Source organism: Symsagittifera roscoffensis, chromosome 7 (genome assembly GCF_963678635.1).
Source record: "Symsagittifera roscoffensis chromosome 7, txSymRosc1.1, whole genome shotgun sequence".
Lineage (NCBI taxonomy): Eukaryota > Metazoa > Xenacoelomorpha > Acoela > Convolutidae > Symsagittifera > Symsagittifera roscoffensis.
Window position 1 is genome coordinate 5,011,080 of NC_087068.1, and position 14,955 is coordinate 5,026,034.

General features: G+C 37.0%; 1 protein-coding gene across 2 annotated transcripts in view; it reads right to left on the reverse strand.

The window, feature by feature from the left end:
• Positions 1–14,955, reverse strand: part of LOC134851744 (centrosomal protein of 290 kDa-like) — a 495,955-nt gene that overhangs the window by 34,830 nt on the left and 446,170 nt on the right. For both annotated transcript variants that reach the window (XM_063867962.1, XM_063867963.1), the window contains exons 20-25: positions 14,278–14,493; positions 12,168–12,436; positions 11,714–11,870; positions 10,907–11,254; positions 10,528–10,701; positions 6,523–6,722 (exon numbers count right to left, since the gene is read on the reverse strand). In XM_063867962.1, the coding sequence (XP_063724032.1) occupies positions 6,523–6,722; positions 10,528–10,701; positions 10,907–11,254; positions 11,714–11,870; positions 12,168–12,436; positions 14,278–14,493 (1,364 nt within the window). The remainder of the gene's footprint in view (positions 1–6,522; positions 6,723–10,527; positions 10,702–10,906; positions 11,255–11,713; positions 11,871–12,167; positions 12,437–14,277; positions 14,494–14,955) is intronic.

A 14,955-nucleotide genomic window follows, 5' to 3' on the forward strand; every position in this document is an offset into this window, starting at 1 on the left:
CAGGTCCTATATTTAAAATTGAATTTGCTTTTACTGCATTTAAATAATCTTCTACAGAATATTTAGGATCTGTTCCTGTAAATACCATCAGTGGTTTATTTGATGTTATTGATGATCCACCCATGAGGTATGGATTCATTGTCATTGGTAGTGATTCTGCGGCATTTGGCATTTGCGAAAAATTTGAAAGTTGATTTTTTGTTATTTCGTGTTGCTGAAGGTAATATGGAAGTGGTATTTCATTTTGCATTTGAGTTGGTTGATACGAGTGCATAGTCATTGGGTTTTGTGGTTGAATCGGTTGAAAAGATTGTGTATTAGTTGGATTTGGCATATGTATTGGTTGTTGATTTCGTGTATCTGTTGGGTTTGGAGAAAAAATTCTATTATATGTATGAGGTCGTCGCGATCCTTGTGTGCGATATTCTTGGGTATATGGTGCAAAAATGTCTGGTTGTAAATAATCATCATCAGATGATAAGTAATCCGTATGATGAGGTGCTTGCTTTTTATTTTTATTTTGTTGAAAGAATGGGTAATTTTCACTATGATCCTGTGGAGGATGTGAATTAGTTCGAAAATTTACTGAGTTGGTTGTTGTCATTGGGTTATCCCAATAGTGAGAACATACATGATTATTATTTTTTCGTGGGGGATAGTTTGTTTTTGACGAATGTGCATAATTATAATTGTGTTCTGCAAAAGTGTTTCTTGTGAACATTTTGCGTGGTTTTGATGGTACTGTCATGGGTCTATATCTTTGATAATCCATATGTGAATATTTTGGAGCAACCGAAGGTTTAACTGTTGATTGTAAGATTACTTGTGCCAGTGAAGTATTTGTATTTCTTGGTGTTGTTAAATTTGGTTGTATTGGTGAAATACTTTGTTGTGTAGTTGTTGTTGTTTATGAAGTGTGATGGTGAAGTGTGATGGTGTTTGAATATCTTGTTGTGTAAGATTTCTAGTTCCATTAAGGTTTTCATTGTGTATGACGGTCGAAATTAAACTGTTATTTCGTGTATCAGGTAAAAATGTATTGTAGTTTAATGGTGTTGCATCAATTGTTAGTAGTACTACTTTTACATAATCTCTGTGGTAAGATATTGTACTTATTGCTTGACTTGAGATAGATTGTGGGATATTTATAAATGTAGGATGAGACCATTCAGGGTCCCAAACGTAGTCTGATTGTTCTGTAATGGCAGTATCATCATTTGGATTTTGAGGTCTAAAATTTTTTCTTGCTTGTGAAATTAAGTCTAAGTTATGTGTGAAATAATCTATTATAAACCAATGCCAAAATTTTTTGTAAGTCATGTTTTGTGTGTTGTGAAACATCGTCTTTAGTGAAATTTTCTTTGATTATATGTAGAAAAGTTGAAAATAATGTGATTTCCTGTCGTACTTTTGTATGTTTGGATGTTTCAGTTGGTGAGATACTTTGAAATTCTGTTTTTTCTAATATAGAGATATAGGTATATATTATTGCAAAAACTTCGTTAGTGAATATAGAGTTTGCTCTTTGTGAATTATGATATTGTATGCTTTTGATATATTCTAAGAATACTTTTGAAAATTCTAATTCAAGATCATCTGTCTGAATTACGTATTTACGATGATTCGTATTTGGTGTGCTGAATTCTATGGTGTAGATTCCATATTGTTGTGTTAAGTTACATATATCTTTCAAATAATGTTCAATAATTTGTCTTTTGATTTTCACATCTAGGAATTCTGCTTTGCATGGACTGATTCCGGGTTAAAACAAATTTACGAGTAAATTCTTGCAAAAATCATGTTGCCCTCTATTATCGGGTGTATCTATGAGGAAGGGGTAAACCTCTTCGTCATCTGGACTATCGTCACTTTGAGTGTGGCTCATTTTTTCGTTTGATGACTGTTAATATATAACTATCGATGTGTCTAATTGGTTGATTCCAATTATACAAGTGTACTGGTTTGTGTTTGTATTGCTTTTTTATTCTTCTTTTTCCTCTTTTTGATGAATTTGAAGTTGTTTCTGAATCGGAAAAATATAATTGATCGTGAATGGGACAATTTTTATCAATTGATTCTTTCAATTTGTAGAGTTCATCTAAATTGCTGGCTTCTGATTCTGAAAATGCGTTTCTATTTTTTGAAAATCTTTTTCGTGTGATTTGTCTTTGTTTGTTTATTATTTTTCTTTTTATTGTTTGTCGTTTTGTTCTAATGTATCCAACTGTTTGTGTATGAGGTGTGATGACAAGATCGTATTTTTTGTTATCTATCTCACAGTTGTGTAAAACGATTGTTTGTTTATTTCCTAGATTTTTGAATGACATAAGCTTTAGGATGAGGGATGCAAAAAGTTGTTAGGTATTTCTATTTTCTTAGACTGTTAGTCCTTACGATTTTTTGGTTAGCTTAACCTGGGTCTTTTTATTTAGGGTTGGAGAGAAAAGTATATCGATTCCGAGGAATGATTTTTTACTTTCTCGTGGCTAGTATAAGCTAAGGTGTTAACTTACTTAATCTTACTTAAGGGTAGTGATTGTGTTCAGGGTTGGAGAATAGTAAATCGATCCACAAGGTTCAGGTATAATTAGAACGCGAGTAGTTCGTTAGATACTATTTTAAACTTACTAAGTCTAAGATTTATCCTGGGTCTGGTAAGAGGGGGGATCAAGTGAAGGATGAATAACCGAAGTTCTTCACTGTTTATCCTAATTTGAATGGTTAGTTTTATTTAAAAATTTCTATTAGTCTTGGGTCTTTTGGAAGGGTTGGATAGTGAAGCGACGTTTGAGGTCGTTAGACACTTGTTAAGTGGGTGGAGGAGAACAAAATTGTTCTTTTTGATCCAAGGATAGGCCTTGATGATCAGGTTTTAAATTTAGTGAAATAGAAAATTTATTGAGATCCAAGGATAAGCCTTGATGATCTAATTTTAAAATTAAGTGAATTTAAGTTTAATTTGGTTTAAATTTATTTAAGAAAAAGATTTAGTTTTTTAATGATATTAGTGAGCTTATGATTGCTGTTATATTTAGGCGATGAAGCTGGGACAACAGATGGTTTTATGATTTTTAACAATTTATTGTCATGCTACTAATTTTTATTGTCATTTTCAATAAATATTTTTCAAACATGTTTTATATAAGACTGCAGAAATTAAGAAAACGATCTGAGATCTTTTTATCAATCGTTATTGTATATTAATAATTTTGTTAAGCGCCTGAAATGATCATGAAGATTGACCTCAAAATTTTATGTTTGCAGATGAAAATCTAAATTCATTGCTAATAAGATTCTAAATATAAAAGTTTGTGTTGGCTTTTGCCGTACGATCATAAAACTATTTGGTAAGTTTCTACTTTGTCGTATGTCGTCTCTTGTTCGAGGTCTTCTTCCAATTCCGGGTAGTTCTATTATCGTTCGGAATATCGGCTCTGATCTATTGAGTCGTAGAGACATTTCGATTAAATTATTATCGTATAACATTTTGAAAATGTTTTGTCTAAATTCTAATCTATTTTTGGTTAATTCTAAGCTATTAAGGTCTTATTCGAGACTTATGGTCGCACCAGATGAGTTAGAACCGATGTGGTTAACTCATAGAGTAATTTCGGATAGGGTACACCGTCTGCTCGTCACGCTATCTTATTTTCGGCCGGATAGATTCGTGCAACTTCTTAGTCTAATACCGATCCTAATCTTACTCTTATACTTTCTAGTCTCAGGGTGTTTAACTAGTCTCTGCTAGGCTCAATAGATCTAGGGCATACTTGTTTGTTGCGGCTGCTGAAGTTCTCTTGGAGAGACAACTAATTTCTAAGTTAAATTCAAATCTCTCTGGTGCTGAAATTACAAGTAATTTCAGCACTTACAAATAAGTGGGTTGTTAGTTAGATGGATCATGATTGGTTAATATTAAATACTTTACAGTGGTAAAATATCTAATTTATCCAATCATAAAATATAGTTTAGATCAGGTTCCAAACTATACAATGGTCTGAGCTTCGTTCATCGAATCTTGAAAAGGGGAAAAACCTAATATGGTACGCCAGCTAATTCATGATATTAAATTCAGTCAGTGTCCTTTTCAATAAAATGAAAATAACAAATGGTCGTCACTTGGATTTAGAAACAACAAGATCACATTTCAGAACTCACATAGAAATCTTCTGCAGAATATAGTTTCATATCTACAATGACAAAATTTGCATGGACTCTTTTTCATTTAAACTCCCGCCAGACATTTTTATCCCCTCCAGCTAAAAGCTCATTTTTAAACTTTGATAGACATTCACGGGAACTGCGCCCTGATTTCGAGCACCTTATGCAGTATTTGGGTGTCGCATTGTTGTCAAGCGGTTGTCAATTATGTGTGTGCGTGCTGAAACTTGGTCATCTCATCATCACGCCGTGTCCTTCGTTGAAGTCACAAGAAGTTCTGGCGTGTTGTATCCAAAATGCGAACAGTTAAGTGCGTTCATCGTATGCATCTTTCGCCAGTCTGACTCCGTCCTCGGTTCTTCTGGTCAGTTGTTTTGCCGCTATACTGTGTTGTTATTTTCTTGGGGGCGTCCGGTATGCTCGCCGTGTCCAAGGAACGTTGCACCTCTATCGGCCGGAGCCACAGCTCTATTGTGATCAGAGCAGTTGGATTTTTGGGACAGTTAAGAAGATGTAGCTCAGTGTAGTGTGCTGAGCTTTGTTTGCAGTTGGTGAGAACGTTCGGGTCTGTCCAATTTGAAAAGTATTACGGTAGTGACTGTAACCGGATCTTATTTGACCGAGGATGCTCCTAGTTGAGCGGGGGAGTGTCAGTTCTGTTGAAAAGACATCTGGTGGCCTTAGCGTGAGAACTTTTGATGGGGGCTTCATCAATGACATTTTGAACTCTCTGAGTGTAAATGTGGTTTAGAAGCGTTTTAAAATTCAGGTTTAGAAGAAAGCTGAGCTGGCTAAATCAGTTAAAGATTTGGAATTGTTTGCCTCATTAAAAACCAGTTCTCACCGTAAGTTTCTATAATGTTTGGGCGTAGTTTTCGGGCTAGCGGCTGGTGAGTGTGAAACAAAAGTATTGGACTTGAAGGCACGTAAGTTTTGAGAGCGAATTGAGATGCGAGTAGTTAATGGTGATTTCTCACATTACTTAATTTGCACTCTGAGCTTGGGTGGTCAATGGGGCTCAGTTCAGTGCACCCGGTCAATATCCGAAGACCTGCTTTTTGCACAATTTACAGTTTACTTAAGGAAGTCTCACTGGCAGCGTGGGTCCAGGCTCGACATGCGTAATCAATAATTGTTCTTATTTAAATTTTTTAAGTTACAATTAGCATCTTTCAACTGGCCCCAATTTGTACCCGACAGTGCTTTCAGGACCGATATCCTGCGCATGTCTTCAATTGCAGATTGTCTGCAGTATTCAGAGAAAATAAGAGCTGAGTCGAAATAGACACTGAGAACTTTAAGGTGCATCGTGTAAATAGAAGTACGCACAATCCCCGACGTAGACAGGACGTCCCTAAATTGCTTCTTGGATTGCCGGCCACTTAAATAGTTTGCTAGCCATCTTGTTAAGCTTTCGGGATCCGGCATCTTAGTCGCATTCACGTGACTCTGCTAGCGACGGTACCCATTTGTTTTTTCAAATCCTTCAGATGATCGTTCACTGTACTGTTGCACAAGAAATTGGTTCCACTTTCTTGCTCGCTGAAAGAATATTTTTCCGTAGCGTATTTCAGTATAATGTTTGATTGTTGATCGGAAGAAAACTCCAGCTATTCTGGTATGTGAATCATGGCCGTAAAAAACTGAGCGTACTCGGATAGTGTTTAGGGTTCGATTGCACGGTCTTCGAAACAGCAACAGTTGATGAATGCTGTTTACAATTGTTAATGAACGTCCAAAGTCTTAGTTACCTACCCATCAGCAACCTAAATAACTGTCGCAAGCGGAGCCCTTAATTGTCGCTTCAGCTCTTCCAGTTACCAATCCTTGCAAGTGCGCTATTTAGAGCCCGCTGCTGATTGGCGCTTCGGTGAAAGGTAAAAATAATCGATTGTGCCTGTCTCCTAATTTGTCTAAGTTGAATTTCGGCAGCGAATCGAAGTAAGGCAACCATAAAGTTGACTGAAATTTCCAATGTCCGTAATGACAAACCCGCTAAGTCTAATCTCAACCTTCGTTCAATCTATTAGCCGACGACTCATTTGTAGCGTCTAAAACTTCTCCGTTTGCGTCTCCCGCGTGCTGCTCTATGTTGTCTGTAGAATTGGGTTGTAATAAACTATTGTGATGGCGCTAAATAATTTTTAAGCTAAGGTGCAACGGGAAAGCATGGGTATCGGAACACACTAACAAATGATCTATTCAAAAATAAATTTATTCCCACCAAATTTCATCTAGAAAGAACAGATTTTGGAGCAACGTTTTTTTTCCAACAAATTAGAGCTTAAAATTTTCATCAACTCATTTCTCGAAACAATTCATGCAGAAAGTCGAAAGAAACTCGCGATTTACTCTCCTCACCTCTGTTGATCCATGTGCATCTTGTCCACAGTCTGTTTGGCCTCTCTTTCCACTCTCTCCGTCTGCCGCTTGCAGTCATGTATGGTCAAGTTGAGGGAGGCCATGACATTGCTCTGCTCAGCCACCATGTCCTCCAACTCCCCCAGTCTCCTCAACTCCTTCTCACTTATTGGGCCACTCTTGCTCGACTGCATCTCATTCTACAGAGAAAAAAAACACTTCGCTAGTTTGATCAACAAGTTACATATTTGATCTGCATGATATGGTTTGTTTATTCCACGGCATAGGGGGTCCAATTGAGTTGCTTTCATGACGTGAACGAGACGCGCACTGAAATACACCACAATTGGCTCCAAGATGACTTCAAGTTATCGCGATGGTTATTTCGACTTTTTGTTTCTTTTTGCACACTGACTCAGTTTTGCTATTTATCTTTCAACTACCTGTCTTCAAAATGGTAAATTCAATATTGAATTCTACAGCAAAAAGGAAATACTTTGTATGCAGTAGTAGTGCATACAGCTAAAATAGTATATAGTTGTTGCATGTTATATCCGTCAGAAATATTCATATATAGAGCGTTTATATATAGTTGCACCATTACTCTTCAACGACTATTGTAGTCTTCTTTCTCTTTACCAATAAGGAACGTTTGCTTCTTAACAGGCACCGAAACATACTCCCGTATACGGGCTAATCAACATTCCATCATATTCTTTGGTACGCTTTTATAATAATAATAATTGTAGTTCCTGCGAATCGCAGAGGAGCTATCAGTCCTGTCGAGGTTAGTCCATTTGTATTATTTCCCCACATTCCAGACTGTGTTATTTGGCTGGGCGAAGCTCTTTTTTGCGACTCAAGGCCGTTTGTTTGCGTCTAGAACTTTCACGTGGTACCACTATTGCAGCCAAATTTGGTCAGGTTGTGGTAGACCTGAAGCTGGAGGTCAAGTGAGAGCTTGTCCTCACACACTATCATTGCCATGGCATGGGATCGATTACACGATCTGACGATTTCAAAGTTGGGAGCTTTTGGGAGAGAATAAACTATACAAAGTTAAAATTATCTAGAGATTACTCGTAATCCTTCTTAGTTTGTGGGAGAGTAATTTCACAATTTCGATTCAAAAGATCATATTCTTCAAGTCAAGATTATCTTGGATTATTTACAATGTGTTGTTTGAAATTTCTTGAAATTAGCTGATGGGTCTTTTCGGTGTCTTTTTCTTCTTGTAACGTACAATCTTGTTTAACCTGAAAGAGAGACAGCTATCACTCATTTTCATTATTATACCATTTTTCGATGTGAAAGGTCTCAAACTGGTACAGTTTTGAACTGAACTTAATGCGTGCGTTTATGAACTGAAAACACGCAGAGTCCGTACAATCATTCAGCTTTTTAATCAACTTTTCTTTTGAGCAAATATTCTGTTTTTTAATTGAACATGGCTGAAGACGATATTTCGTGTAATAAGAAATTGGTTATTTTGATAGTGGGTATGTGCATGAACACAGTTAATGGACTGAACGATTTTTTCATGAGCCCCTTCCTTCCAAACTACCACGAGGAGCGAGGCGTGTCAGTGACAGCGAATGGAATCATTTTCGGTGCTTCTCCTGTCGGCGAGATTACATCTGCATTTCTTTTATTTATATTTCTCTTGCCAATTAGAAACAAGAAAACTCTAGCCCTTTCTGGCATGTTAATGATAGGTTTCTCCCAAATTTTATTCGGCCTGCTTAAAATTATAGTTCCAACCAACAATTATGTCTACATAACGCTAGCCATCATTTTAAAATTTGCAGTTGGATTCGGGATTGGTGCAAACTTTTCCGCGGGCATGCCGATATTCATGGATCTTTTCCCGGAGATGCGTGGTCGCATTTGCAGCTATCTTACTGCCACTATGGGTTTTTATTGTGTGTTTTTAGCAGTTATCGGAGTGTTGATTATTCCCAAATCAAACCCGACCGAAAGCGAAACGAATGACAAGTTTTCAGCTCAATTGGCATTCAACTTCATGTCAAACCCAGGGGTTTGTGTGGTCATTGTTTCTTCTATTCTCACGATAGCGACAATGGGCTTCTTTATGTCGGCGTTTTCTCCTTTCTTACTAGAAAAGTATGGAATTTCCTCCTCCAGATCTGGTCTGTTCATGATTCCTTTATCACTTGCACGTAGCATAATTTCTCCATTATATGGCTACTTCGTTGACCGGGGTTTTGGCATCATAACTTATCAGTTTGTTGGTGTTCTCATGACGTCATTGGGCTTTTCGACCCTCTACCTCTTTCAATTTTTAGATAATTCAACATTCAGTTTGACTTTACTTGAAATCTTGCTGTTCGTCATCAGTTCTTCATGCGCTGCAATTTTTTCAACATTTATTCCGACTATAATTGAAGTTTATCAGGCAAGTGCTCCATTTTATGACGAAGATTTCACGAGTGAAGCGTCCGTCATGTACATATTGTGTATTGCCTCTGGGCTCTTTTGTGGAAGTGCAATTTGCGGTGGTTTTTTGATTAGTTCTGTTGGATTTTACAATTCCGTTCTTATCTTGTGCTGCATGACGTTAACTGCAGGAACAATCAGTGGAACATATTTTTGGAGGATGAATTATTTCAGCCGCAGAAGTGCAACTCAGAGAATTGAGGAAAATGAAAAAACAGCAGCACAGTTGCCACTATGAGAAAAACTATCTTAATGTTCACATATCGTCAATTTTCGAAATGCTTATGCATCCGGTGATCACTAAATGCATTATTTTTCGTTTTTGTTTTGAAGACCATATGTGTTCAGCAAAGTTAGTTTGCTCACCGTCTTAAATTTCAAGACACTATAACAACGTTGAAAAATTTTTTAAAACAAAAACTCAAATAGGCTAAGAAAACGGCAGATAACCAATTTTCAGGACAAAATAAATAGGCAAAAACCAAAAGCATATTTCGCAAACCGTTGCGAATAGCTACGATAAATTGACAGGTAGTCAAACGTTTTGAATACACTCGCGAGAACACGACAAAAGGCAGCTCTATAAACTGCAATAAGAAAAAAGTAGAAATAAGCCTCGATTCGATCCTGCTACCTAGGTATTATGGGACACACAAACTAACCACGGACGCTTATTAATACATCACAAACACTGACCACAATTAAAGCAGAGAACATCTCTGATATTTCCAATGCTACAGATCGTGATTATAGCAAAAGTGCTACCAAATAAGAGAAAACTTTTAATGAACACGTATATTTGCGAGTTAGCTTGGAAAAAAAAGAAGATTCCTACTAATATACTGCGCTAGCTAGTGTAATTATCAGTCATTTGAAGAAAAAAATGGAAAATAAATCCGAAAAAAAAATAATTGAAAGGCATAACTTTTTGCTTGAGATAAATTTACACATTTTTCCTCTATATACACACCTAATTGCTATCAAATAAACATAGCCAACAGACGTTGGAAAAGGGTGAATGAACGCAAGTAAACAGAGAAAATAAGGACTTAATTTTTGAATAAAATCTCAACTTTCAAATTTCAAAGAAAAAAAGATGGCCTTAAAGCCCTTTGAATTTCTATAACAAATTATTAGTGACAGTTTTTTGAAAAATTTAACCTTATTTGAGAAAACTGGATCAATATGTACAGTTTTATTTCGCTGGGAAATTCGATAATTAAATTTCACTTTCAAAACTAGAAGTCGATCACGTTTTTCGTGAACGACTTTTACACTTTCGCTGTTCGATAGTGGAATTCGCCTTCCTTTCAACTCAACAAAACAAAAGAACTGAACTTGAAAATAAATCAAGTCAAAGAGCTAAAAAGTATTTTAAAGCCTGAAAAAGACGAAAAAAAATATTATCGCGACCTGTATAAGAGTCTAAACTACGTTCATCGACTCTTAAGAAATACAAGGTTTTAGTACAACTTGCAACTCAGTCTCAAGCCAGACAGAAAGTTAAAACACCGATTTGAAATGCTACAGAAAGGACTAATGACTGACCACTGCTGCGGTTTTGAATTTGGCGAATGACTCCTCTGCCTTGGCGGCCAGTTTGGAGTGGAGAGTGGTCACTTCAGTCCTGTGCTGCTCATTCACATCCACCAAGTCCTGTCTGGCCCGACTCAACAGCTCCTTGTACTCTTGCACCTCCACCTCCTTCTGCTTCAGCTGACTCTAAAACAACACACCAATCACACAATTAAATTCATTCTTAATTCTTTGTTTGCAACTATTGAGAAACTATGATTTTACTTTTAATTTCTTATTTATAACACTTTCTGTAACTTTTGTTGGCTGCTCATTTCTCACTGCTTTTTAGTCCGATAAGCTAATTCTAATGGTAAGCTAATTCGTTTCTCCTTAGTTGTTACCTACATACCTTCAAGTTGTCGTTCAGCTGATGTGCGACTTTAGCCGTATGTTGCATGTGTGGATCCGAACTCAAAATATCCTTCATGATTTCATCTCTGTTACTCGATGCAGGCATCCTCAACCTCAACTCATTGATGATTTTATCCCTCGCCAGAACCGCCGATTCCTTCTCTTGCACTTTCGACTCAACTATCAATTTTTCCTTCTTCGACATTGCCACTTCCTTCGATGCCTCGTTCAGCTGGGCGACTAGCTCGCGTATTTTGCGCACTGAGAACTCCAGCTGTTCGGCTATCGGTAGATTGGGATCAGGTGATTGATCGAATTGTTGATCAGACCACTTCGTGAGCTCGATCTGGAATTTAAAAAGTCACGACTCAGAAAAATAGCGTCACGGTTGCGTTAGTTTTAAGCTGCTGAAATTTGGCAATATTCAAATATTAAAAAATATATTTTCGCTTTTCTGATTTCAATAACTCTCCAAATTCCCTATCGCTTCACCACTCTCATGTAGATTTTTCAACATCGAAATATGATTTTGAATTTTTCAGAAATAAAACACACAAAGTTTAAGTAATTTCGCAATAATCCCTAAATAGCAATAATTTCGCAATAATCCCTTAAGCCCGCAATAATCCCTAATCCTTGATCGTCGTTGTTACGCGATGTTAGAGCTGCTTGCCTAACAATGATATGGTCGCAGGTTCCAAATAATCACACTTGCTGGAAAGTTATCTTCACAAAATACAGTTTAAGTATATATTTTTTTAAATTCCAAAGAACAATTAAGTGTAGTATTGGAGCAACGACTCACCGTTCGTTTCTCGTGCAGTTCCACCATCTTCTCCAGTTCCAGCTCCCTCTGCTCCCAGTAGATCTGCTGCTGCTCCTGGTCTCTTGCAGCCAGCACCTGCTGCTCTTCCAGAGTAGCCACTGTGTTCTCGTGCTGGGCCAGGAGACGCTCCAGATATCTGCACACCACACAGTCACATTACACCCACAGTAAAAAAGATAATTCATTTCTTTTTCCCTTCTAGGACTCTTCTTACAGTTTTAACATTACAAATTTTCATCAGAAAGAATGTTAATTTAGGCGCTCGCAACACAAATTTGTTTTTTCCTTTATTTTTGATAAGTACATTTAGTTTAACCTATCAAATTTCGCATGATATATGACAACTTGTAATGCCTATAGACTGTATAGTTTTTGCAAGGATCCCTCTAACCTGTTGCTGAATTAAATATGAACTGGCGTAAACTCTATTTACCTCACTTTCTCCCTGAGTCGTTCCATCTCCCTCTTGCCTTTGAGCTCCTGCAGTCTGATGTCTGTGATCTTTGCATGCCACTCTGCCACTTTAGCCGCCCCTTTGTTGTCCTTGAGAGTACTCATCAACTCCTGCAGACCCCTGTGCTGCTGTTCCACTTTGAGGAGCTGCTCCTCCGAAGAGAGTCTCTTCACCTCTGCCTCGTGCACTTCTTTCTGCAGACGTCCTCGCTCCTCGTGCAGGCTGTAGAGTGCATCCGAGAACTTCTCCTGTTACAAACAAACAAATTTGATGCTTATATATGATTCTAAAATTAAGACACAGAGGCGAAGCTGCGCTTCGCAACACAAGCAAGGAAAATGCAAAAAAATCTCTAAACAGGCAAAACAAAGTGAAATAAGGAGAAGGTTAAAAAGACACCTTGAAAAAGCTTTTTGCAAGGCTTGGGAGTAACACGTCCTCACATGTGCTTCATGACCGCTTGTAATTTTACTAACATTAGCCACCAATAAAGCAGCTGCAGTTTCTATCAAATTGCCCATTCGATGCAGGAAAAACTCGACCAAAAAACTGTAACTATTTCAAAGTTCCGGATTTGGATCTGCTACCGGTTGATTAGGATTTCCACTTCCTCGCAATCCCGCCACGGACGCTTGGAAGAAAAACTAGTTGCCCAGCTTATGCTAGATTCACATGTTTTAATATTTTGATCATAATTTGTACTGATACCGAAATGCGTACTTTTGAAAGTTTCAAAAATGGACTTTACGCATAACCCTAGTGATTTTTCTGCATAAGTACTGGATTAGCAGCATAATTTAAGAAAAAAAAACTACTAATCGATCTTTCAACTGAATTCTTTATCTCAGATTTGGCTGGGTAGTTTTCGAAAAAAGATGAAAAGATTCCAAAAACCGATCAAATATTGAAAAAGTTGGCTTTTCCTGATGTCACAAAATTTTCTCTACTTAAGCAGGGAATAGTTGTACAGGTAAGATTTCCACGCCCTACTTTTTAGATTGAATCCTTAATAGCGGCTTTAACTAGTAGCTTTCGAGAAAATTGATGAAATTTCTTTAAAAAACCGGTAAAAACTTCAAAAAATGGATTTTTCCGATGTCCATATCGGCTTTTGCTACAAAACAAATAAGACAAAACAGATTACACAGGAACAATCTAAACACAATGTTAGTTTGAATGAATTATCAACCTCAGAATCAGCAGGTTAGTTTTTGAATAAAAAAAGAAGTTTCCAAAAAACGGGCAGAAGTTTCAATTTTGAAACTTCTGCGCGTTTTTTGGAAACTTCTTTTTTTATTTTCTAAGGCAACATTTTTTCAAAAACGCAGTGCATACACGCTTGCGCAGGAAAAATTCGCATACCACGTGTTTTCTTCTGGTTGAACTCTTATCAAATAAGTCAAAAATCCCCCCACTGAAATTTTCGAAAGCCGTAGAACGTGATGTAAACTGAAAAAAACTAGCAAAATATGCAGGCACATAGAATAGCAGCCAATTTTTCCAATGCTACCATTGTTTTGAAAAATGGTTCAGTAGTTTTTGAGAAAAAATGAATTTTTTGCGAAAAGTTCAAAAATTTTCCAAAGGGTCGCAAAAAACAAAAGATAACAAATCCCATACATTTTCATAACACCTGTTGTTTTCAAACAGGACCTAACACTAGCCAAAATCAAATCAGCAATATACGCTATTAAATTACCTATGCGTAAATACGCTTAAATATGATGAAATTGAAATATACCAAAAAGGCCACTAATGAGCACTTTTATTTGCGGCTTAGGTTGGAAAAAACTTGTTCGTAATAACACAATTCGCTCGTGTAATCAAAACCGTTTGTCCACAACGGAAAGGAACACTATAAGATCTGCTTCGCTTGTCGCGAAGAACGACTAGTTCACTCTTGATTTCTTATAAGAATCAGTGAACTGAACATATAGTTCCCTGACGATTAAAAATTATTCTGAGCCATAAAATTTTCTCAACACAAACTGCAATAATCTCATCTGGCGAAATAAACCGTCAGATACAAAGCTACTCCGTGATTTTTTTTTCAACTCCCAAAGAATATGAATGACTTCGAAGAACCGACCTGTTTCTCGAGCGGCAGACAGCCGGAGTACTTAGTCCTCAGGTCCTGGATCATCTTCTTCAGGTGGATGGATCTGTTCCTGCCCTCCAACTTCGCATGATAGAGGATGTTGTCTTTCTCGTCCATCTTCTGCTCAAATCTAAGTGACTGAGCCTCTAATTTTGTCAGTTTCTCTTTTAGTTGCTGCAGCTGCATAATCAGCATACCTTCTTTGTTCTAAAACCAGAAATGAAAAGCTGCAAAACTATTGCTCAAACACATTGACCCTTGCGATCTTTCTTTAAATTGATAACAACGCCAGCAAACAAATGAACACACTCAAGGACACAAAAAACTTGACTGTTTTTTTGAAAAAAAAAGACTTAACTTTCGAATTTCAAAATGAAAAATAGATGACCTTAAAGCTCTTTGAATTTGTAGAACAATTTATGTCGGACACTTTTTTTTGTTAAAATTGAACCAATTTGAGAAAACTTGATCAATAGATAAAATTTTTATTTCACTGTGAAAATCGATAATTAAATTCCTCTTTCGAAAATATAAGAAGATCACGTTTTGGGTTGGGTGACCTTTACACAGGGCGGATCTAGTTTTTTCTTGAAAATTTTGACAAAAATCGCGTTTTTTTGGCGCGTGCTCCCCGTCAAGTTAGAATACTTTGGCGCCAAAGGCGCCTTA